A 25,506-nucleotide genomic window follows, 5' to 3' on the forward strand; every position below is an offset into this window, starting at 1 on the left:
CTGCCTCACAGTTCTGAGGACCTGGATCAATCAATTCAATGTGTGGAGTTTGCATGTTCTCCCCGTGCCTGCGTGGGTTTTCTCCGGGCACTCCGGTTTCCTCCCACATCCCCAAAACATGCACGCTAGGTTAATTGACAACTCTAAATTGCCCGTATGTGTGATTGTGAGTGCGAATGATTGTTTGTTTATATGTGCCATGCGATTGGCTGGCGACCAGTTCAGGGTTGTACCCCGCCTCGTGCCCGATGATAGCTGGGATAGGCTCCAGCACGCCCGCGACCCGAGTGAGGAGAAGCAGCTCAGAAGATGGATGGATTATTTCTTTTTTTCAGTATTCATACTTTTTGTGAGTTCTTTGTTCAGTGGTGTAGAGTTTTCTAAACTAAAATAGGTGCCTTGGCTCAATCAAAGTTGGGAAACACAAAATATATTAGCAATATGACTGTTTCTTCGTCCAGTGATATTTAAATTTGGCATCATACAAAAATGTAGTGCAATTATGACTTCACGACTGTACCCTCTGAATTTGTACTGTACAAACTTAGGTTAAAACCACCAAAGTGATAGCATCACCGCCAGAGGGTGACAAAGTGGCATGTTTTACACTAACTTTCCAAATCATGTGATCATGGATCGTTGTGGTTGTAGTATGCCCTGTTACATCATTTGTTCATTTTCCTTTTGTATTTATTGATTTACATCTAACCTTACAGGTCTATCTGATCACAGTATGTATGTTTTAAGCTGTATCCTGCTTCATAGTACAGTTCAAACATAGCTTGTGCGTGGTTCCTGCCTGCCTGCACGTGACCAGTATGCTCAACATACCCACATGTCAATCATGCACAAATGTGTGTGCTCATTTCCCACACAATCTTCCAATTCAGTGTTTCTCAACTTGTGGGTCATTTGTGTAATTTTTACATAGATTTAACCTTTGTCATCTTTTTCATTTTTTAAACATATAACATTTTTATTGATTGTAATTATTAATGTGTTGTTATTATATTTATAATTTATTTGAATAAATGAAATCAAATATTTTCATTAATTAAATTTATTATATTATTTATTTTTATTACTTAGGTTGCTCCTCAGTTTCTTAATAATGTGCCCTGAAATTAAAGGGTAAATTTGTAGGTTTTTGTTTGTTTTTTTGTATTTAAAGAAAACACCATACCCGAGGAAGAACAACCTATCAGAGACAGTAGACATGACTGACAGGGTGACATTTAACATGCACTCACCGGCACACCCCTACATCATCGGGCTGACCTGACCTAGTTTGGAATGTTCACCTCTAGTAAATAAAATAATTATTTTTTTTTAAAAAAAAGCCCATCCCTCATTTGCTAACAGCTGATAAAGACTAGCAAAGAGAAGCAGAGTAAATGGACTTCAGGCAGCTAGAGGATTTATTAGTGAAGAGAGGGTAAAAACTACAAACTTAACCTTATGTCTAATTTGCAAGACATTGTAAATATATCCATTTATGATGATAAGATGGCATCCATGCACTTTTCAAATGCTATTTTAAAAAACATATTATCTTAGTCCTGGAAAAATGTGGGTGCTCAAAGTTGGGTGAGTTAATAACCACTGCTCTAAATAATCAGTAGTTGTCACAGAATATAAATTACCCATGATACACTGTCAATGGACACTATTATAAGTCATCTCTTGTGTTTTTGTAATTTCTACGTGCTGCCAGGGTGTGTCCAGTTCTTTTTTGGGGGGGGAGTGGAGTTGCACTGTGGTGTACATCGAGGCGGAGAAAAAGGGAGCTCTGTTGTGCACAGAGGAAATGGGCGTTCATCTTGGAAAGTTTGGATGGAGTGAGTGGGAAAAGGGAAAGGGGTGTGGCAAGCCCAGAAAGGAGAGGACCACCTACTGGACGCGAGATCACAGCAGTAAGGCTGCTCCTGGGGTCTGATTCAGAGCAAGAGCAATAATCAGGGTAAGGAGGCACATTTTTTTAGACTTTTTATGGAATGCTGTTTTTATTATTTAATGACACATTGATTTTCTTAATTAAATAAAATACACTGCCACTACTTTTGTAGCGATAAGCCGTGTCATTAAAATCCCAATAATGTCTGTTCCCCGTTAAATTACACTAACCTTTAACAATCATTCACCTTTCTGCATTTTTATTTCTTACAAGGAATACTGTTTCATTCCATTACTTTTTTTCTGTCCATCTTAGCCAAAATATTACGATACCTTCCATTCCTCCTCCTTTGATGGATGAAATTAGTGTAATGACATAATTTCACCCACCACCCACTCAGAGGGGCCTCTCCTATGATAATGATCTGCACAAACCATTTTATCCAGTCTTAAATTCTTTCTTTTTCTCCTCCATTTTATTTTGTTTTATGTGTATAAAACCAAAATCATCTTTGTCCAGGTTTAATCACACTCAAATATGAGTGGAATTACAGGCTGTTTACCCTCCGTAATGTAAAACCCCATCATCTCAGTGGGGTGGAGGAGTAAACTGGGTAAATATGTTGGCCTCATGCAGATTTCTATGGCCCTGGCACAGGTCGGCTCTGAGTGGAGTATGAGGCCACCTCATACTCCACTCAGAGAGGAGTTTCAGCAATGAGTGATTGCACTGTTTCCAGCGTAGATTGACACAACAACTTTATTTTACACTCACACTTTCCAGTTTGTTTTTCCAAAACAGGAAAGTCCTCAAACACTGATATTTACTGCAGAATCAACAGGCATGCTAACTTGGTCATACAATGCATATCTCTGGTTGTCCTCATTGAAACTGTGCTGTTTGCAGAATAAACAACAACACAAAAAACAAGATGGCCTTCCTGCTTATGTTTGTGACTCTGCTGCATCTTGTCACCCTGGCCATGCTGTTCATCTCGACCATGGAGAAGGTAGGACACAATGTCAATGAGTGTCAACGAACCAAGTTGAGTAAAACCCACCGAACCTTTTTCTTTCAAAGTCCTGGTGGGTGTGGGATGGGTTGGAGAACTCTGACCTGTGGTACAACTGTAGGTATGAGAACTTCTCAGGAACTTGGTTGTGCGCTTCCTCCAAAGAAACTGGTAATAACACCTATTTTATTGACCTTGTTCATTAAAAAGTGGATTATGGGGAGAAAAAAAAATAATTAAAACTTGTTTGTGTCTCTTAGAGTGGCTTCATGCAGTTCAGGTCTTGATGGTCCTCTCAGTGGTATTCTCCTCGGTCTCCTTCCTTGTCTTCCTGGGTCAACTTTTCACCATGTCTAAGGGTGGACTCTTCTACTTCACTGGACTGTGTCAAGTGTTTGCAGGTAAATGTGGAGGGATAACATTATTGTTGGACAAATCGTGCATTCATTTCAAATGGCATGTGCCACATGCACAAAGTGGACAGCAATGAGAAGTATTTGGATGTAAACAGCACTCCCTAACCGAAGTGCTCAACAGCAGTAAAAAAATAATGTGAGTTCAGTCCAACTCTGTGGGGACGAAACTACATTGTACACTAAATAAAAATAAAACAGTAATACATAAAATGAAATACATGCAGATGGTACAGAGCAGAGCAAGGTGGTGTTCTTGTAAACAATACTAGATGCAAAAATCTGTGATATACGGCACGTGATGGAAGTATTGCACATATATACAGCATTTTGTACATGTAAAATAGCTGTTTACAGGTAGTATGGATGGCAAATAGATAAGATTTACTTATGTGAATATACTATATTAATATGAGCAATGCACTTGTGAGTGAATTCACTGGAGCAATGTAGAGAAGAGTACAGAGATACCTCTATGTATTGTGGTAAATTATGCGGGGGTTTGTTTTTGGCTGTTGCGATACTAAGTACAGCCCTGCTATATATATATATATATATATATATATATATATATATATATATATATAAAATGTAAATATGTCAGAAACATACTGGTGCAGGTATACAAAAAAAAACAAAAAAACATACTGTACTTTACTTTGTCTTTATTCAGGCCTGACAGCCTTGTCTGCAGCACTCATCTACACATTACACAACAAGGAAATCCTCCAGGACAGGAGAGAAGTGACTTCGGGACACTTTGGCTACTGCTTCATCCTCACTTGGGTGTGTGTGCCTCTCCTGCTGTGCAGCGGCATCATTTACATCCACTTGCGCAAGAAAGAGTGAACGTGCAAAGCATCAGAGCGTCAACAATAATGGAAAATATTGATAAAACTGGGCACAAATTTGTAATTTTTGCTTTCTGTGCTTCGGTCAACAGAATTTTATTTCTGCAATGTAAACACACAATTATAACTCAAGAGAATGTTTTTTTAGCAAGGGATTTAATCCTCAATATTTACTCATAAAAATAAAAATAAAACTATAAATGCTTTATTTTCTATGATGACTCTTTTCCTTTGATGAGCAAATACCAGTGTGAAAATACCCTATTATGTAGCACACGCTTTAGAAATATGCATGCAAATATCTATTTTTGTACCTGTAGAGTTTTTATTGTAGTAATAAATGTCACTCAAAGAGAAAATGTGTAGAAGTGCTTTCTTTTGAGAACATGTTAGGGGTTACAGTCTAAATACTCCCAAAAAATATATAAAATATAGTCACGAACTACATTTTGATATAATTACAACAAAGAATACTTTATATTAATGCATAGAATTAGTAGACAACAAAAAAAGACAGTATATAAACTCAGACACCATGCAATTATATATAAAGTATATACGCTATAAGTATAAACTTAAAACAATAAAGCATGATATTTATGCAGTTCCAAAAACAAGAAAAAGTAGAAGAAAAGAAGGTGAAAAAGAAGAAAATGTAGTGTTGTACGGGTATAGGTAATTTGTAATAGAAGAAAAACTAGATGTAGTAGTAGTACTAGAATTAAAAAAGGTACGCGCAACTGTGGCAACAGAAGAATAGAATGAGGCAGACAGTGACACCATAGTGTGATGGGGAGTGTTGATCGTTACCATGACGACCTCAGACAACGCGTCCACTGGTGGCCTGTTCAAATACACAACAAAGAACACGCGTCGTGTTGTGACGTCATACCGGTGAGAGCGTTCTGGATTCACTGAAGCAGATGAAGGGGATAAAATAAACCCGCATTATCTAAACAAAACAAAAAGGAATATCATTGGCTTGGCATTAACCTTTTGTCTCCAAAGTTAATCTTGTATGTTTAGGTACAACTCGCCAGCTTCTCCCAACTATCAAGTGCAAAGGGCGACGTTTTCCAGCTCGGGGGCTCCCAACGCCTGTGTTATTGGGGTCCTGAACGGATCATGGAGTCCAAACCGGAAGACGTCCTCCCGACGACGGAGATCATCCCTCTCGCCTTGCCCAAAGGAACCGAAAAGTTGTGTGAATTGTGTCAAAAACGAGCATACGTGCAGTGCGCCAGGTGTCGAGTCACCTTTTACTGGTAAGACCATCAACTAAACGAACGTCATCTCTGCCTGAGGAAAAACAACAACAACAACAAAAAACAAAAATCGGTTACACCTACTGAATTATTACTTTAGTAAAAGTCTGACATCTGCTGTACATTAGTATCGGTCATTTTATTAAATATTTGAGGCGAAAGTATTTTAAAAAAGCGAGTGGTTAGAATTTGTACACTGTTTTTATTGCTTATAAATGAACTGTATTTTTACTTAGCGACGTTGTTGCTCTCGGTTCAGGCTTCTGATTGTCGTCACGAATAACGAAGATGGTTAAGTGCTGTAAAAGTACACATCCTAGTCGTGTACTGTAGTGGATCTGAAGTGAAAATTGCCAGAAGTAGAGGTAACAAAATAAATTAGAGATACGTGAAAATTCTACTTAGACCGTTAAAAAAAACAAAAACAAAAAACTACTCCGTTACATTGCAAGACGAAAGGCAGGACACGTGGATTGAGACACTAGATGGCAGTGCTGTCCACGTGTAGACCTTCACGACATGTGACTGGTCCAAGATGAACTGGAAATGAAATTAGCACATTTTTTTTGGTGTTATTCATGTGACTGCCACGCTGAGAATTACCCTGGCCAACAATTGCACACGCTCGAATGTCATAGTTTGACCAATAAACAATTAAATTAAAGTATGTAAAGACTCGTGAGGTCACGCAGTACATCAAAGGATTCTGTCTGGTTGGTTGTTCAGAATTTTACAACTTTGCAATTCTACAAACAAATGGAAGAGGTGTTATGAAAAGCTCCAAAACATTTAACCCTCAGAGTATGTTGTAATAGTCATTTGTTCGATCATTGCATCATTTTTTTTTTCAAAGATTCAGTGTGGCACTGTGGAGGACTTGGGGGGGGGGGGGGGGGGGGGGGGGGAAACCTAAAATGCTCCCTTTTTTGGAAAATAGTGCTCCACCACTGCTTTTGTGGCCAGTTGTTATACTCCCCTCCAGTGCATCCTTATTAACCCTTTAATGAGCAAGAAGGTGGCCAAGGTTCTCACACTCGGCACTTGTGTAAAGGAGATTGGAAGAGGTAAAAAGCCTATATTGAGGAAGTAAAGAGTAGAAAGTACATATATCTGTAAAACCTAATCAGAAAAGTACTCAAGTAAAATACAGAACAGATACTTGGATTACTACTTAAGTGCAGTACCCATTACTGCACAATATTGCGCAATGTACAATATTGCTATTGAACTAATGTCACAAACGTGTTAACTGGTGGTCACCAGAGTCATCAGAACCAATGAGCATGCTGCTGCTGATGGCCTCAGTTTGAACACTTTTGTGCAAATGACATCATATTTTGAGTGTGTGTTTGTGGACGTGGACTTTTAGTGTAGTTTTTAGTGCTGCTTCCCAGCTACATAGACATACACGCACACACACACACACGCAGTGGTGAAATGCTTTACAGCTGAGAATTGTTTTTATATTTAAGCTTGGAAATGGCAAAGCTGAAGTTACTTTTCCATTTTATATGTGCCTTTGGTTTGTCAGTATAACGAAAATTTCAGTCCTTTCAATTTCAAATTTTGACCCAACTAAAGAGTCGATGCTGAGTTTACATAAAGTCAGTCCGTACCACAGATGGATAACAGCTGCACAGTTTTGAGTCAACAAATTCTGCTTTAACAAAGATTGTATTCAGTTTTGACTAGGACTGTTATGAATTTATCATTGTTTCCTGTTGTTGTTGTTGTTGTAGTTTGCAGTGGTGTAGAATTGTGCTGCCTCATCCTGATGTTTCTAATAGTTTGATTGCCTTGAAAGGCAAACTCAAAAACACTTCTCAGGGATGTAGCACAGTTGTACGCCATCATAAACACATTGTTTAAGTTATACTTCGTTATCATTGTGGAGGCAGATGAAGAGTTACTTTTGGATGTGATGTGGCCCAAGTATTTTCCCTGCTGGCTTCTTCTGTCTCCAACACTGAGACCGCAGCCCATGTGTTCCTCCAGTGGAAAGAAATACAAGACGCCAGGACTAGTTGCATCAGTCTGAAGAAAATTACAGCAGCTGTTCGGCAGAAGCATACAATTTAGTATGATGATACTTCTGAAAATGACTCGGTGACTCAAAAGCAGCAAAACTGACTATTTAACAGCTTGTGTACAAATAGTTTTGTCTCCCATCAAGTGTGGAATTAAACAGCTATAAGGTAATCTTTTGATCTGCCCATTTCTGAAAATGTGTCTATAAGTTAGCAGTTCTGCCCCACTATTATGTAACAGTTTTGTCCATGTGCCATATACACACAGTGCAGTGTTTGAACTGCTGCCTCCCTGAGTGAAAATGAGTTTGCTACCTTTACGGGTTCTCACTTTTCCCCCACATTCTGCGCTCTGTGGAAGCCACCTGTTGCCTGTCCTATCCCCTAGCTCCACCCCGGTTGTCATGGTAATGAATTTCGCACTTGCCATTGGCTCAGTAGTATCTGGGGAGGGGTATACAGGTGCTCTCTTGCATGAAAATAGCCAGCCGAAATACTGATTAATTTAATTGAGAAATAGCGTGTGTAAAGTGTCCTATAATTCTTGATCCTTGGGATAGTTTAACCAAAAATATGTGAAATTTAACAACCCCAATTGCAATGAAGTTGGGACATTGTGTTAAACATAAATAAAAACAGAATACAATGATTTGCAAATCATGTTCAACCTATATTTAATTGAATACACTACAAAGATCATATATAAGATAATATATTTAATGTTCAAACTGAAAAACCTTATTGTTTTTAGCAAATAATCATTAACTTAGAATTTCATGGCTGCAACATGTTCCAAAAAAGCTGGGACGGGGTCATGTTTACCCCTGTGTTACATGACCTTTTCTTTTAACAACATTCAATAAACGTTTGGGAACTGAGGACACAAATTTTTGAAGCTTTGTAGGTGGAATTCTTTCCCATTCTTGCTTGATGTACAGCTTCAGCTGTTCAACGGTCTGGGGTCTCCGTTGTCGTATTTTACTCTTCATAATGCGCCACGGCACGGTGGAAGACTGGTTCGCACATCTGCCTCTCAGTTCTGGGAGCCGGGGTTCAAATATCGGCCTCGCCTGTGTGGAGTCTCCGTTGTCGTATTTTACGCTTCATAATGCGCCACACATTTTCAATGGGATTCAGGTCTAGACTGCAGGGAGGTCAGTCTAGTACCGGCGCTCTTTTACTGCGAAGCCACACTGTTGTAACACGTGCAGAATGTGGTTTGGCATTGTCTTGCTGAAACAAGCAGGGGTGTCCATGAAAAACACGTTGCTTGGATGGCAGCATATGTTTTCTCCAACACCTGTATGTACCTTTCAGCATTAATGGTGCCTTCACAGATGTGTAAGTTACCCATGCCATTGGCACTAACACAGCCCCATACCATCACAGATGCTGGCTTTTGACTTTGCGTCCATAAAGTCCGGATGGTTCTTTTCCTCTTTGGCCCGGAGGACACGACGTCCACAATTTCCAAAAACAATTTGAAATGTTAAGGAACATTGTCCTGAAACTGTTCAACTATTTTCTCACGCACTTTGTGAACCTCGCCCCATCTTTGCTTGTGAATGACTGAGCAATTCAGGGAAGCTCCTTTTATACCCAATCATGGTACCCATCTGTTCCCAATTAGCCTGTTCACCTGTGGGATGTTCCAAACAGGTGTTTGATGAGCATTCTTTTTTGCCACCTGTCCCAGCTTTTTTTGCAATGTGTTGCAGCCATAAAATTCTAAGTTAATGATTATTTGCTAAAAACAATAAAGTTTATCAATTTGAATATTAAATATCTTGTCTTTGTAGTGTATTCAATTAATATAGGTTGAACATGATTTGCAAATCATTGTATTCTGTTTTTATTTATGTTTAACACAATGTCCCAACTTCATTGGAATGGGGGTTTGTATTAAGATAACTGAGAATTTTTTAAAATTGTGAAAGAAAAAAAACCTATCCTTTTAATGAGCCAAGAAGTGATCACTCAAGTCAGATTAAAGTACATTTGATGTCAAGTCATTTGAAAAGAGTTAAGATGAAAAGTTTGTGACTTTGTCAACCCCTAACCTGTAGGTCTTTTCTCCTGGTTTTCTTTTCCCCACCAGTGATGCGGACCACCAGCAATCCGACTGGATAGGAATCCACAAGAGGATTTGCCAGTTGCTCATCCCCATTCGCACCCCATCGCTCTTTAGTATGCAGCGGGCTGGTCGTATTGAAAACCTACTCAAAACGGTAACATACCCCATGGAATGCGATCTGATGCCAAGTAAAAGTATTACATTCCTGGGCCATGAGCGGTATAGCATTTCCTGCCAGAAATGTGTTTCCTGTTTTCCCCTACAGGCTACAGTAATATCATTGTAAAATTAAAAAAATTACACATGCACACGCAACGCACGCACACACACACACACACACACACACACATGCACATGGCGCACAATAGTACAACTTCACCTGTGTCCAGTGCTGTGGAACCTGTAAGTCCCTAAATTCAGTAGTGGAAATTTGCCTCTGCAAAGTGTCTGACACAGGGGCACTCTGGGTGGGAGGGGGCATGCTGTTGATAAATATATTCACCAAATATCCATCCATCCATTTTCTGAGCTGCTTATCCTTACAAGGGTCGAGGATAAGCAGCTAGTGCTGGAGCCTATCCCAGCTATCTTCAGGCAGGAGGCGGGGTACACCCTGAACTGGTTGCCAGCCAATCGCAGGGCACATAAACAAACAACCATTCGCACTCACATTCACGCTTACGGGCAATTTAGAGTCTTCAATTAACCTACCATGCATGTTTTTGGGATGTGGGAGGAATTCGGAGTGCCCGGAGAAAACCCACGCAGGCACGGGGAGAACATACAAACTCCACGCAGGCGGGGCAGGGGATTGAACCCCGGACCTCAGAACTGTGAGGCAGACGCTCTAACCAGTCGTCCACCGTGCCGCTATTCACCAAATAATCAAATGTTATTTAAAGTTGCCACACACCAACGGCACAGAATTGTGAAGAATTTTGTCAAGGGAGGGAGCAGCATCTAGGGGCCAGAAGTCACCACCGAGGGGACTTGGCACAGGGTGCCATTAAGGCCAGCACCGCCATTACCTAGCTCTCTCATTATTTTTTTAGGTAAAGTTGTGGCAGATAGAACAAACATTAGAACTAGATTTACTGCTAATAATGACATAAAATAATTATCAATAACAGTGGAACCTGCAAAAGCATTTCATTAAAAATATTTTTTTTTCCAGACTAAAACTGTCGTCATCATAAAACATGTATAGTTAATGTATGTTTTATATACGATGTAGCGTATATTAGTCAAATAAAAATTGAAATTAAGCCGGAAGTAACGCAAGCGTAATCTTACGGTTTACCGTAATCTTAAATCCATCCATCCACCCATTTTCTGAGCCGTTTATCCTCACAAGGGTCGCGGGAGTGGCGGAGCCTATCCCAGCTGTCATCGGGCAGGAGGCGGGGTACACCCTGAACCGGTTGCCAGCCAATCGCAAGGCACATAGAAACAAACAAACATTCGCACTCACAGTCATGCCTACGGGCAATTTAGAGTCTCCAGTTAATGTTATTAATTAGGCTGGGAAGCCAAGTCTGTTCTATCACGGCTGTTGCGGTTACCGAGCCGTGTGCCCGAATAATTATGGCACTGGTTAGCACATCTGCCTCACAGTTCTGAGGACTGGGGTTCAAATCCTGGCCCCGCCTGTGTGGAGTTTGCATGTTCTCCCCGTGCCTGGGTGGGTTTTCTCCAGGCACTCCGGTTTCCTCCCACATCCCAAAATCATGCATGGTAGGGTGATTGAAGACTCTAAAGTGCCCTGAGGTGTGAATGTGGTTTTGGTACTTCCGGAAGAAACCCATCTGGACACACTATAGTCAAGCCTTCATACAGCATGTCATGGATAAATGCTGTATGTGGCAACAGATTGGGTACGGCCACGGCCACCATTCATGTCAGGCATGTCACAGATAGGTGAGAATGCAGGTGCGTTCAGAGACACTGCGTAAATGGGAGTGAATTTGTTAGTTTCTATACAGTCCACCTAGACCTATGGAGTCCTTCAAGGGTCAGTTCTTGGACCCCTCCTGTTCAGCCTGTATATGCTACACTTGGGTCAAATTCTTCAGAATTTTAATTTTGACTATCATAGCTATGCAGATTTCACACAGTTATAGCAGTGTCTCAGATGACTACAGTTCAATTGAGATGTTGTGTCACTGTCTAAAACAGATAAATAACTGGATGAGCCAAAATTTTCTTCAATTAAATCACAACAAAACTCAGATAATTGTTTTTGCCAATAAAGAAAAGATGATTGCTATTAGTAAATACCTGGAGTCACTCTCTTTAAAAACCAAAGACCAAGTCTGAAACCTTGGTGTACTGATAGATTCTGACCTGACTTTCAACAGTCATATCAAATCAATTACTAAAACTGCCTTCTACCATCTGAAGAACATATGCAGAGTATGAAGCCTTGCATGTGCTAAGCAGACCAGGATAAGCTCATCCATGCTTTTATCTCAAGTAGACTAGACTATTGTATTGTTCTTCTGCCTGGACTCCCCAAAAAGAGCATTAAACAGCTGCAGCTCATTCAGAATGCTGCAACCCGGGTTCTGACCAGAACAAAGAGGTCAGAGCATATTACTCCAATTATAAAGTCTTTACACTTGCTCCCAGTCAGCTTTAGAATAGATTTTATAGTTCTGCTACTGGTCTATAAATTACAAAATGGTTTAGGTCCTGAATATATGAAATAAATGCTAATGGGATATAAACCCAGTAGGGCTCTGAGATCGACAGACTCAGGTCAAATAGTGGAGCACGTGTTTTTGTTTGCACATTAAGGACAAATGTCCTGTTTTTATTTTAATTCCTCATTTTAAAAAAAGACCATTCAAGCTTTTCCTAAGGTTTTGAGATTGTAGGGTGAAAGCTGTAGTTGACTAGTAGTGCGGACTGAATGGGTGGCAACTATGGGAAAATGGAATGCAAGTATTTTAATGGGAATAGCTCGTCACCAACATCCATCCATCCATTTTCTGAGCCGCTTCTCCTCACTAGGGTCGCGGGCGTGCTGGAGCCTATCCCAGCCGTCATCGGGCAGGAGGCGGGGTACACCCTGAACTGGTTGCCAGCCAATCGCAGGGCACATAAAACAAACAACCATTCGCACTCACAATCATGCCTACGGGCAATTTAGAGTCTCCAATAAATGCATGTTTTTGGGATGTGGGAGGAAACCGGAGTGCCCGGAGAAAACCCACGCAGGCACGGGGAGAACATGCAAACTCCACTCAGGCGGGGCCAGGGATTGAACCCGGGTCCTCAGAACTGTGAGGCTGACACTCTAACCAGTCGTCCACCGTGAGCAACATATTGAGAAAAAACAAAAAAGGACCGTGAACTAGTTCTGTTTTGGAACGGTGAACTGAACTTTAAAGTAGTTCGCGTAGAAAATGAACTTTCCCAACACTGGCGCTAGCACACTATTATTCATGCACCTGCACAGGGCATTTTCACTTCAGACTGGCTGCATGACGGCTTGGAGTTTGTTTGAAAGCGCCACTCACAACAACTGCAGTCATCTCAATGATGCGATGGTGTGTTTGATTTGGAATAAGTTTGTTTTAATTTGAGCTATAGTAGATGTCGTCATTGGTCTTGAAATTAATTTAAGTGACTCGCCCACGTACTGTATGAGTGGTGCGAGTATGGTTGCTACAAGTGCATCCCTGATAAACAGCTGGCTCACAAGCTTCGATTTTCCTATGATGGCCCGACTGCTGGCCATCCGAACAGGTGTTCACTCATAAGCACAGTATTCTGGTTAAATTATTTTTTTTTTGTATTAGTAGTATTGTAGTATTTATTGAATAGAGGATACAAAAATGCATGCTCCTTCAATGTAGCCTGTTAGACAAGGGGTGCTCACGTCTCACTGGTGTTGCCTAAATTCCGGGTCCGCTACGGGGGCTCATTTCACATTTAGCGTGTCGACATTCATTCATGAATTCATCTTCCGTTCCGCTTATCCTCACTAGGGTCGCGGGCGTGTTGGAGCCCGTCGACATATTTTCCAAAGAGATTTCTATGGCGGCGGCACAGTGTCCGACTGGTTAGAGCGTCAGCCTCACAGTTCTGAGGACCAGGGTTAAATCCCCGGCCCCACCTGTGTGGAGTTTGCATGTTCTCCCCGTACCTACGTGGGTTTTCTCCGGACACTCCGGTATCCTCCCACATCCCAAAAAAACATGCATGGTAGGTTAATTGGAGACTCTAAATTGCCCGTAGGTGTGAATGTGAGTGCAAATGGTTGTTTGTTTGTTTTTGCCCTGCGATTGGCTGGCAACCAGTTCAGGGTGTACCCCGCCTCCTGCCCGATGACAGCTGGGATAGGCTCCAGCACGCCCGTGACCCTAGTGAGGAGAAGCGGCTCAGAAAATGGATGGATGGATTTCTATGGCAATCATATCTCACGGAAACTCCACTTGCCAGGTATTGAAGCTTTCTCCAGACTTCAGTGACTCACGCCTCATGGGCCGTTGCGCACATATTTGCCCGGTACGTACAGGGGTCTGTCAGAAGTCATTAAGCGCAGGTCAAGCGCGTAAACAGAAGACTTTTGCACGAACAGGAGAATATGCCCTAGTATTAGTAAATACCAAAAATCATTGTTTATGTTTCTGTGAAAGATAATACAGCAGTACGCAGAAGCTCTTTGACACAAATAATATTTTAATGCTAAAATATAATTATTATTATCCATTAATTTTTAAATTAACCATTTCCCCCAAAAAATTAAAAATAGTAAAGCACATTATTTTGAATTCAGTAAAATGTGTGTGTGTGTGTGTGTGTGTATATACAGTGGGTATGGAAAATATTCAGACCCCCTTAAATCTTTCACTCTTTGTTATATTCCAGCCATTTGCTAAAATAATTTAAATTTTCTTTTCCTACTCCTTAATGTACACACAGCACCCTATATTGACACACAAAAAAAACGGAATTGTTGAAATCTTTGCAGATTTATTAAAAAAGAAAAACTGAAATATCACACAACCATAAGTATTCAGACCCTTAGCTCAATATTTAGTAAAAGCACCCTTTTGAGCTAATGCAGCCATGAGTCTTTTTGGGAATGATGAAGTTTTTCACACCTGCATTTGGGGATCATCTGCCATTCCTCCTTGCAGATCCTCTCCAGTTCTGTCAGGTTGGATGGTGAATGTTGGTGGACAGCCATTTTCAGGTCTCTCCAGAGATGCTCAATTGGTTTTAAATCAGGGCTCTGGCTGGGCCATTCAAGAAGAGTCACGGAGTTGTTCTGAAGCCACTCCTTCGTTATTTTAGCTGTGTGCTTAGGATCATTGTCTTGTTGGAAGGTGAACCTTCGGCCCAGTCTGAGGTCCTGAACACTCTGGAGAAGGTTTTTGGCCAGGATATGCCTGTACTTGGCCGCATTCATCTTTCCTTCGATTTATAACCAGTCGTCCTGTCCCTGCAGCTGAAAAACACACCCACAGCATGATGCTGCCAATACCAGGCGTCACGGTTGGGACTTTATTGGACAGGTGATGAGCAGTGTCTGGTTTTCTCCACACATACCGCTTAGAATTAAGGCCAAAAAGTTCGATCTTGGTCCCATCAAAACAGATAATCTTATTTCTCACTATCTTGGAGTCATTTAGGTGTTTTTTAGCGAACTCCATGCGGGCTTTCATGTGTCTTGCACTGAGGAGAGGTTTCCGTCGGGCCACTCTGGCATAAAGCCCCGACTGGTGGAGGGCTGCAGTGATGGTTGACTTTCTAGAACTCTCTCCTATCTCCCTGCATCTCTGGAGCTCAGCCACAGTGATCTTTGGGTTCTTCTTTACCTCTCTCACCAAGGCTCTTCTCCCCCAAATGTCTTCAATTCAGGATTATGGAGGCCACTGTGCTCTTAGGAACCTTAAGTGCAGCAGAATTTTTTTTGTAATCTTGGCCACATCTGTACCTTGCCACAATTCTGTCTCTGAGCTCTTCAGGCAGTTCCTTTGACCTCATGATTCTCATTCGCTCTGACATGCACTGTGAGCTGTAAGGTCTTATATAGACAGGTGGTTGGCTTTCCTAATCAAGGCCAATCAGTATAATCAAACACAGCTGGACTCCAATGAAGGTGTAGAACCATCTCAAAATAAGCCATTTCAGAAGAAATGGACAGTCCCCGAGTTAAATATATGAGTGTCATAGCAAAGGGTCGGAATACTTATGGTTGTGTGATATTTCAGTTTTTCTTTTTTAATGAATCTGCAAAACATTCAAGAATTAAAAAATTTCTGTCAATATGGGGTGCTGTGTGTACATTAATGAGGAAAAAAATTAACTCTAATGATTTTAGCAAAGGGCTGCAATATCACAAAGTTGTTAGCTAAAAAGTAGATTCACCCCAAAATAACCAACAACAAAGAAAAAACCTCTCTGAGAACTGTTATTTCATTTTTCATGTCGATTACCCACTTCATGGTGACTGGAGTCTGTAGTATCCATCCCAGTGGGCTCAAGGAGAAGGGAGGTTGGGGGAGGGGGTGGGGCACACCCTCCTTCAGAGGCCCGACATATAGACACATTCACACATACAGAGAAATCAATCCAAAATAGTACTGCAGCAGGAGAGACTCCACACAGGCATATGGGGGACATGGAAAATCCATAAAGACACAGTTCAATCTTGGTTTCATTAGAATCGAGAATGTTGTTTGTCACAGTCCAGTCTGGGGCCTTGCACTGAGGGAGTGACTTGAGTAATGCCACCAGGACAAAGAGCTCATATAGGCAGAGGGCTGTATTGTCCCATGGAAACTTTCTCCCTTCTCCACACAGCATCACAGAGAATGCGTAGCCTTTAGGATTCAATCCTATAGTCGGTCCTTGCCCTGTTCGTATATTGGAATCATGGTGATGTTTTACAGCTTAAGTGCACAGGGAAAGCGCTGTCGGTGATGGATTCCTTTTACAGCTTTTCATCTCTGAGCTACGTATAGCTCCGTGGGACACAATGTTACTCTGTTCACATGCTGCTTACACTGCAAGTTTAGCAAAAAGAGATCATGAATGGATGTTGTAACATTGACAACAAGTTTATATTGGCTGCCTGCCCAATGCTTGCACTATTATAGTGTCAGAGCGAAGGTTGAGTTGTTTTGCTCTGTATGCCTCCATGAGTTACACCTGTCCTGATCTTCAATAACATTACATCCTCCATAACGTACTGCAAAGCTCATCTAAATGCAGTAGATACAGTTCTGTATTGCCCCTCTAACACTGCAAACTTATGATCCTCCAGCAAGCATTTGACACAAACCAATAATTTCCCAATCTCAATCTGATCCTTGCAGCAGATGAGACCAAATACATGATATTCTCAATTCAAAGAATGTATCTATCCATCACCATGCTAAGAGGACATAGCACTTATAGTACTTAATAATGGTTTCTCTGTTGATGCATTGTTTCTCTCCTGTCCTCCCAACGTCATTGAAATGAGGGCGTGCTGTAAATCAGTGATTCTCCACCTGTTTGCCATGGCACGTTAGTGTGCCATGAGAGCTCTTCAGGTGTGCCATGGAAAATGATCAAATTTCACATAATTGGTCAGGAAATTATTTTGCATGGGGTTTCCCTGTGTACTCCGGCTTCTTATAACATTGCGAAAACATGCTTCTTACATTAACTGAAGACTCTATATTGAGCCACTGAGAACTAGAGTGGACTAACTGAATTTTATGTCAAGTGCAGAAATGAATAGAGAAACTGCATATCTTTCAGATGAACACAGGTCTAAATCAAGGTTTGGTGACAATTCTGAAATAGAGGGCAGTCCATTATTGCACTCACCAGTTTTCCTGATTTATCATTGCAATAACTGGGCCAACTCCCATTTCCAAGATGGCCACACCCATGAAACCAGGCTTGACCTCCTGGCAAAAACAACCCATAAAGTGAAGTTCAGAGATTGATAGAAGACTCAGAAAGCATGTAGTGCTTTCGCTTGGGTGCCAGTGCGACTGCCTGTTAGTATAATTGAATGTCATCATCTTTCCTGAAATATGAAAAGAATAATTATTTTTTTCTATTACTACGAGAAATTACTTTTTCTATATATAAAAAGAATTGATTTGGAATAGACTAAAACCTGAGGAAAACCACAATTCCTGTAAAAGAAAAATAAGTATGCAGAAGAAGCAATCATTGCCATATAGATCATTACAAATGGAGTTAGCCCACTCTAGTTCTCAGCAGCTCCATTTTCCATAGACGTGAATGAGAGAGTGAATGCTTGTTTGTCTATATTGTATGTAACCTGTGATTGGCTGGCGACCATCAAGGTTACACAATGCCCCTTGCCTAAAGTCAGCTAGGGTAAGATCCAGCTTACCTCTGAACCTAGTGAGGATATATGGTATAGCAAATAAATGGATGGATGAATTGAATTTTCTCCTGTGCAGAAAGAGCTGATTGAGATTTGCAGATTGGTGGCGGAGAGCAAACTCTCTGAGGGGAAGCATCAGGATGCTGTGCCTGCCGCCCAGTCCTGCCTGCGCTGTTCCATAGATGTGTACGGACCCAACACGGTCCAACTGGTGCCTGCTTACCTGCTGCTGGCTGATGCTAACATGGGTAAGGAGTGGTCCCCCTGCTCGTCCAATCTCTTGTGCAGCACATTTGTATTTGTGTGATTGTGTCACGCAGGCATGGGTAATCTGGCCCTGGTAGCGGAGCTCCTGTCCCAAGCAGAGTGGGCGGTGTTGAAGAGTCCAGAATGTGGCTATGCAGTCCACCACCGGCTTCACAGGAGCATGGGCTGTCTCCACACAGCTACAGGACATTTTGAGGCAGCTCTTTTTCACTTTGCAAACGATGTGCGTGTCGTCATGGGTAAACTCGGTTTATACACATTGTTCATAGTTTCTTGTAGTATTCAATATAACATCAAATGAGGTTTTCTATCTGATATGTTTTCAGATATATTTCGCCAGTGAGGAGTTTGGTCTGGATAGCACAGTGACTTGTGGAGGTTACTTCCTCATGGCTGATGTGTTTGTCAAACAGGGGGAGCCCTCTATTGTTCATTCCTTGTACACAGAGGTGAAATATAAAACAGCAGTGATGCCTTTACCAGAGTGATCATATTCTGTTTATTTCCCCTAGGTCTCATCCAAATGTATTTCTCTCCTTAGGTGGCGGAGACTTGGCACTCTCATTTAGCCAAACTCCTGCAAAATATGCAAAAGAACCCCGGCATGGCAGAGCCATCCTTTGGTATGTCTTGTGATGTCAGCGATGCTCATATGAGTCAAGATACTATTTATTTACTCGTGCCTGTGCCGTGTTTAAATGACCCCCCCCCCCCAACACAGTAAAGTTATACTCTTTGTCTTATGTGCTTTTATTATATTTAAATGTATCTTCCAAGTCCAACCCCATATACTGTATGGAAACCTAAGTCTATATGAAACATCAAAACTGAAATTAAAAATGTAAATCTTAAAGATGTAAATCTCACAGATTCATCAATGTAGATCAGCAGAATTGCTTCGATGCACATTGTTGTCACTTGTTGCTTGGCAGAGTTCACAGGACTCAGGGACAAGCTAGGGGCTGATGACGTAAAAACAGGAAGTCAGACAGACACACAGTAAGAATTAATCCAAGAATGCTATATATGAACTAAATCTAAAAATTTGGCAATTGAAGGTGGCACGGTCGGCGAGTGGTCTCCCTCGGGGTTTGAATTTTGGCTGAATAGAGTCTGAATACAGCATTTCCTCCCAGTGCCTGTGTGGTTTTTTTCTTACCTCTTACTTCAGCATCCCCAAAACATGCACGTTAGGTTAATTGGATAATCTTTTCCCTTCATGTGAAGTGTCAACGGTTGTTTGTCTATATTTGTCCCACGACAAGTCAGTCCAGGGTGTGCCCCGCCTCTCGCCCAAAGTCGCTGGGATAGGCTCCAGCTTACATGCAGCCCCAATGGCGATATGTGGTGTAGAAATGAATGAATTTTGTAATCGGAACTAGTCTGTATTAAATATAAATTGTATATTAAGAAACACAGCTTGCACTGTTGTTTTATGATGAAAAGGGGATAAAAACACATCTTACTTCATCTACCGTATTTTCACGACCATAAGGGGCACCGTATTAAAAGGCCCAGTCTCAGTTACGAGGTCTATTTCTGTATTTAACACATACATACGGCGCACCGTATTATTGGGCGCAGGCGTGTTGTAAAACATACGCTAGCTTAAAACATACGGTAGCATGCATGCACGCTAAAACAATGTTTTTAAAAAGGCAGCTGGAGCAAAACTGAGTTCGGTTGTACTTTATTGAAGTACTTAACAATGTACTCATGTTATTTTTTGATCAATCCTCATCCACAAATCCATCAAAGTCCTCATCTTCTGTATCTGAAATGAACACCTGAGCAAGTTCTCAATCAAACACGCCAGGTTCGAGTCAGTCTCGTTGCCGTGCGAAAGGTCGAACATCAGTGCAAGCAGACGTTAGCCCAAGCATCCACAATCCATTCACAAATTGTGGCGTAACTCGCCCGGCGCTGCCTCCTAGTCTTAGTAAAGCTGTGTTCGCCATCTGTCATCCATCGGTTCCACGCCGCTCGCGACTTCACTTTGAAGGCCCTGTTTACACGGATGTCCAGCGGTTCGTCAAGCCTCCCGGAATGATGGCAAGCCCCGAGTTATTCTTTGCTCATTAATCCATTGCTCGAGTTGGCCACCTCGCCTTGTTTCCGCAGTTTGTTTTTCTTTTTTTTCCCGCGAAAACTCAGCTTCATCTTCTTGACTTTTCCTGCTTCCTCCACTTGCGAACCATGGATTCGTTGATCTTGAATTCTCTCGCGGCTGCTCGGGGGACCTTAGCCAAACCGATGCACATACCGGAACTATATACCTACTGGGGGCGTGTCTTTAGCGTCCTCTGTCAAGCAAACTCTCCCCCCTTTACGTCCGCATGCTGTCCTCAGTCACGTCCGCCTTTCCTCTATAAAAGCAGCGTGTCGGCAGGAAATGCTCCCAGTCAGTCAAGCGCAGCGCTCATTAAAGTCACACAACAACAGTTACAGATTTTGGAACTCGGTGCACACATTAGGCGCGCCACATTATAAGGCGCCCCGTCCATTTTGGAGAAAATTTAAGACTTTTAAGTGCGCCTTATGGTCATACGGTATGTTGTGAATAACACTTGGAAATTGGAACCATACAAAGTCAAGCAAATTCAGCATACGACATCACAATAACAACGCTTGTGATGAAATAGCTTCGTTGACATATTGCTGAAAAAAGACAACAGGGTTAAATTTAGCTGAACCGTCTGGCTGTACAACCGGAAGGCTAAAGCTGAGCTTTACGCCACGCATGCTAAGAGACCACTGCTGACACGTCCTTGTTTGTGTGGCATCCGCACTGCAAGCCTCTATCGCAGCTGTTGCCCTACATATGACGCTAAGCCTGTTAGCGGCCATGTAATTTGCCAGTGGATGCTTCACACTAGAGCAGGATTTCCCTATCAACTCAAGACCCAAATAAATAAAACAACATGAAAGATATTCCGTGAATTGACATATATAGCGTTAGACAAGATAACCTCCAAAATGTAAACTATAGCGCTTGTCCTCATTAGGGTCGCGGGTGGCCTGGAGCCTATCTCAGCTTATTTTATGGCGAGATGCGGGGTAAACCCCACCCATTTGTAGTCAGCCAATTGTAGGGCGCATACAAGCAAATAACCACTGACACTGACGTGCTGTCCATTATTTCACTGTGCTGACCTAAAATATAATTGTTACATACTACTGTCTTTTGAAGACTAATTAGTTAGACTAAGCTGAGACTACTGCATTAAAACCTTTTCAACGATTTGGCTTCTGGCATTCCCGTGTGGTGTTTGCATGTTCTCCCCCTGCTTACGTTGGGTTTCTCCGAGTACTCTGGTTTGCTCCCAGATTCCTAAAACATTCATGTTAGGTTCATTGATGACTGTAAATTGTCCATGGAACAAATGTAAGTGTGAGTAGTTGCTCATGTATACTATCAATTTCAAACCTTGGTTTCATCATAACACACTTTTCCATCTGTTGGGAGATTTTAAGTGTTTTTGCAAAATCTTTCAACCAAGGTTGAACGTTTTGACCATCATTTCAAAAATGTTGTGTTTGCTGCAAACACAACATTGCTGTTCACCAAAAGAACACCATGCCTACATTGAAGCAGAGTTGTGGCAGCACATCATGATTTGATGCTGTTTTTTTCCTCAGCTGGAACAGGGGCCGTAGTCAAGATGGAGGGAATTATGAACAGTTCTAAATAAGAATCAGTGTTACCATAAAACATTCAAGTTTCTGCTCGAAAACAAACAAAAGTCGGGAAAAGCCTACTAGAACAACTTCAATATTTGGGGGGGCGGGGGGGTAATCAGCCCCCCCACACACTTTTTGGAGAAGTGCCCCGAGGCAAGGTTCCCCTCTGTATGGGGGCAAACATTTTTGTTGGTGTTGACCAAACCCCCCCGAATGAACAAATGCCCCAAAACAGCTGTGCCCCCAACACACACACACTTTTTTAGGGTATTTCTGCTGCCCCTGTGCACTCTCTGTGTCCTGTGATTGACTGGCGACCAGTCCAAACAGTTTTAGTCATGTGTGCACAAGGAAGGTATTATCAAAACTTTATCGTCCTTTAACTAGATAAAGGTCAGCAAGTGGAAGTGGACAAGATGCTCAGGACCATTTTAGAGTTTGAGCAGGATGACACCCGGAAGGAACCCGCTCAGTTGGCTCTGGTGGCCCACTCCCTGGCCATACTCTCCTTCCTGGGTGGAGATGCCACCAAGGTGAGTCACCTGCCAAGGTTAGCGGGAATCAACAGGCAGCAAACACAGTGACACAGTGCCCTATTTTACCCCTTTGCATACTTTACCTTTAGTCGGCCGTCTTCGTGTGGGATTATCTGTGATTGTTAAAGCTTCAAAGATGCAGCAGGGATTTAGTGGAAGCTGCACTGTGACCTACACACTACGTTCCACGTCTTTGAAAACAAACCAGCTCTCTGTGATTAGATGCAGCTCACTTATTGATTTAACAATACTGTATATTATTGGGGTAAAGAGAGTTACTTTTAATGTTTTTAATCCTCTACAGGCCATTACTTAAATTTTGTTTATTGACATTGACAAGTCCCATGAGTTAAAGAAAACATTACATTACATAACTTTAATGTTTAAGTGCTTAACACTTTTCTAAGCTGTGAACTACAAACATCAAAATTGGAAGACAAAATTATGCAATATTTCGCTTCGTGTGTAGTGACGCTATAAAATGAGTTTCACTTTTTTTCATTTAGTTCTGCAATGGAAGTTTTCCACGATATTTTAATTTATTGAGATGAACCTGTATATCATCTCTCTACTTTGATTTATGAAACATTTATCGGTTTACTTTAGATTGTGTAGGTGTACTGATTTAAGTGAATCGGAAAGGAAATTGTTTGTCTGCTGAATGAGATCGTCCATAGATCACAGATGACACCGGAAGTCTCTCTACTAGACAGGTGACTTTTACACCTTATAAAACCTTGCCTGGCTGCAACCCTTATTTCCATTAAGCTGAAGTAGTGTCTGGCAGACCTTTCACACCTGGATAGATGCCAGCTGCACAATTACAACACTGACATGTTTGTTGGCTATTACCTACTTTGGTTTAGTATAATTTGCTTACCTACTTTGGTTTAGTATAAGTTGCCTTTATTAGCTAAACTGCTCTTTTGAGAGAGTTTATGGGACAGTGAGGGTGCGCCCACTCAATTGAGATGTTGAAGGGAGTGTGCGGCTCAAAAGGTTTGGCTATTAGGGTTGCAAAGAGGTAGAAAATATCAGGGCAATTTCCTTGGGAAAATAAGATGTGGAATTTTGGAAATATTCCAAATTAGAATTTCAATTTGGGAATAATACTTTTTATTGGAATTTAGGGAAATATAATGGTAAAATGTCATATTCAAGCATAAACATTTTGTCATTAGTAGACATCCATGCGGAATAGGTTGCTCTCTTTGCCCACGTGCGAGGGCATTACAGTATCTTAATTGATACATTTTTTCACTTCACTGGAATGGTGGTGTATCTGAAGCTGGCTCGTACCTCAAATTTTGGCTCGCAACATAAAGCAAGCAATTCAATCAACTGACAGCACGTAACTCAAAAAACCCTCATTGTAAATCAGGGTAACACTATCTAAATCTGATTCTTTTAGTCAGTTTATGAAAAAAAAAAAATTCTCAACTCTTATTTCAGGGCCCAATTAAGATCCAACCTTTCAATTTGGTCAGTTCCTGGTGTATTCCCATAAATTTCCAGTAGTCTGCATAAATTCACACTAATTCCCATGGACTTTTTCCAACTTTGAAAATTCCTGGAATTTTGTAAGCTTAATTTTGTGGGTGTGTACCCAATGTCAGGATGTTGAAGGGTGCGTGGGGCCTAGAAAACGTGCGGAATATAGTTTGTTGAATAGTTTGTTTCATACAAAGGAGCAAACGTGTGCCACAGTCCTTCTAGTTTCTCTCATTGCTTGTCTGCACTGATCTACTTTGAAAAAAAAACAACGCGCTATATTGACCACTTTTCTTCTTTCCAAGTCATAATGTATGATGATAACTTCGGTCTGAGTGAGACTTCGGACGCCATATGGCCACATTGTGCCTCCATTTGTGGGTTGCGGTGCAGGAGCTGTCATTTGAAAACTATAGTATAGTGAAAAGTGATGCAATAGGATTGAGAATTTCACAGGATAGTGACCACCTCTCAGAAGTTTGCGATGTATACCATTGTTTTCCAATGTTTATTAAGCCAAGGCACATACAGTAGTCCTTTCATTTCGGAGTGCCCCAGTTTAAAAATGTTTCGAGTTATGAGCTGTTGCTTGGTCAGTTGTTTATAACTTTATGTTGAAAGCCAAAATTTTATTGACGAGGGAGTTTCATAGATGCTGCCGGCTCAAGGAATGAGACACACAAATACAAAATCAAAGCACTCAAAAGGAGCATGGAGATGGTCACACCCGGTAACCCGATTAACTCCAGGCTCCTGACGTCACTTACTAGGCTAAGCCTCGTAAAGACACACATCAACACACGAATATACTAAAGTGTGCGGTGTGTGACCTTCGGCTTCAGTACCTTACAAAACCAGTTTATTTCTTTACATTCTTTTTTATTCTGTCTTTATATTTTAAATTGTTTCTTTCTTCTTCCGTCCATCCTTCCCTCTGATCTGATTTCTCTCTGTGTTGCGCAACACAATATGTAGAGTATTGTAAATTAAATTTTTCCATGATGGATTATAATCACATGTATAATAATAAAAATAAATACATAAATAAAATAGCGGAGCAGGTAACACTGTCCAAAAGGTAAAAAAGTGGACTGAGTAAAGCAGGCCGGGTCAGATTGCAGCTGATATTACATAAATCAGCTTTCCCTCTCCAGAGTGTGGCAGCTGCTTTTGCTTGTCTTTGTTTCCGCTTTGTGTGTGTGCGTCAGGCACTGGGATTTGGACGCATGGCGCTGGGAGCGAGCCAGCTGATACCAAACCATGACTTGACTGAGCCCATCCAGGCCCTGCTGCTGCTGCTGAGTAAAGACCCGCAGCTGACGTCCGCCTAGCCTCCACACCAGGGTTGGGCAGAGGATGGCCCCTGGGCCACATACAATCCACTCTTGTTTTTTAATCCGCACACTGCGAATTGATATTGTCAAGAGCCGTGATATTTGTTCTATTGATTTAGCGGTTTCTACCCAAAACATTGTTTAGTTAACATTATTTAATCTGTACACTGCAAATTGATATTGTCAAGAGTCATGATATTTGTTCTATTGATTTAGTGGTTTCTCCCCAAAACATTGTTTAGTTAACAAGCATTTCTTAATTTCATATTTATTTATCTCATGAAATAATTTATTGT

The 25,506-nt window shown here is 41.4% G+C and overlaps 2 protein-coding genes across 2 annotated transcripts; both read left to right on the forward strand.

Moving 5' to 3' along the window:
• The first annotated feature begins 1,879 nt into the window (after positions 1–1,879).
• On the forward strand, positions 1,880–4,518 carry LOC133405179 (epithelial membrane protein 3-like). Its single transcript, XM_061681919.1, has 5 exons — positions 1,880–1,960; positions 2,801–2,903; positions 2,975–3,077; positions 3,167–3,307; positions 3,993–4,518. Exons 2-5 carry the CDS (start codon positions 2,826–2,828, stop codon positions 4,166–4,168), a joined length of 498 nt encoding a protein of 165 aa, XP_061537903.1. The 5' UTR covers positions 1,880–1,960; positions 2,801–2,825; the 3' UTR covers positions 4,169–4,518.
• Positions 4,519–5,060: 542 nt separating this feature from the next.
• On the forward strand, positions 5,061–25,506 carry zmynd12 (zinc finger, MYND-type containing 12). The gene is made up of 8 exons (XM_061681906.1): positions 5,061–5,435; positions 9,561–9,690; positions 17,978–18,149; positions 18,222–18,391; positions 18,495–18,617; positions 18,710–18,791; positions 22,237–22,382; positions 25,085–25,506. Exons 1-8 carry the CDS (start codon positions 5,296–5,298, stop codon positions 25,205–25,207), a joined length of 1,086 nt encoding a protein of 361 aa, XP_061537890.1. The 5' UTR covers positions 5,061–5,295; the 3' UTR covers positions 25,208–25,506.

The sequence above is a fragment of the Phycodurus eques genome, chromosome 1, assembly GCF_024500275.1.
Source record: "Phycodurus eques isolate BA_2022a chromosome 1, UOR_Pequ_1.1, whole genome shotgun sequence".
NCBI classification, from domain to species: domain Eukaryota; kingdom Metazoa; phylum Chordata; class Actinopteri; order Syngnathiformes; family Syngnathidae; genus Phycodurus; species Phycodurus eques.

What these genes read in the sequence shown, in the direction of transcription:
- zmynd12 (XM_061681906.1), top strand. Translation starts at nt 5,296, where the DNA reads ATGGAGTCCAAACCGGAAGACGTCCTCCCGACGACGGAGATCATCCCT. An exon ending in TTTTTCACTTTGCAAACGAT is followed by an intron (nt 18,392 to 18,494) that starts GTGCGTGTCGTC and finishes ATATGTTTTCAG; the next exon opens with ATATATTTCGCCAGTGAGGA. An exon ending in CATGGCAGAGCCATCCTTTG is followed by an intron (nt 18,792 to 22,236) that starts GTATGTCTTGTG and finishes TCCTTTAACTAG; the next exon opens with ATAAAGGTCAGCAAGTGGAA.
- LOC133405179 (XM_061681919.1), top strand. Translation starts at nt 2,826, where the DNA reads ATGGCCTTCCTGCTTATGTTTGTGACTCTGCTGCATCTTGTCACCCTG. An exon ending in CGCTTCCTCCAAAGAAACTG is followed by an intron (nt 3,078 to 3,166) that starts GTAATAACACCT and finishes TGTGTCTCTTAG; the next exon opens with AGTGGCTTCATGCAGTTCAG. An exon ending in ACTGTGTCAAGTGTTTGCAG is followed by an intron (nt 3,308 to 3,992) that starts GTAAATGTGGAG and finishes GTCTTTATTCAG; the next exon opens with GCCTGACAGCCTTGTCTGCA.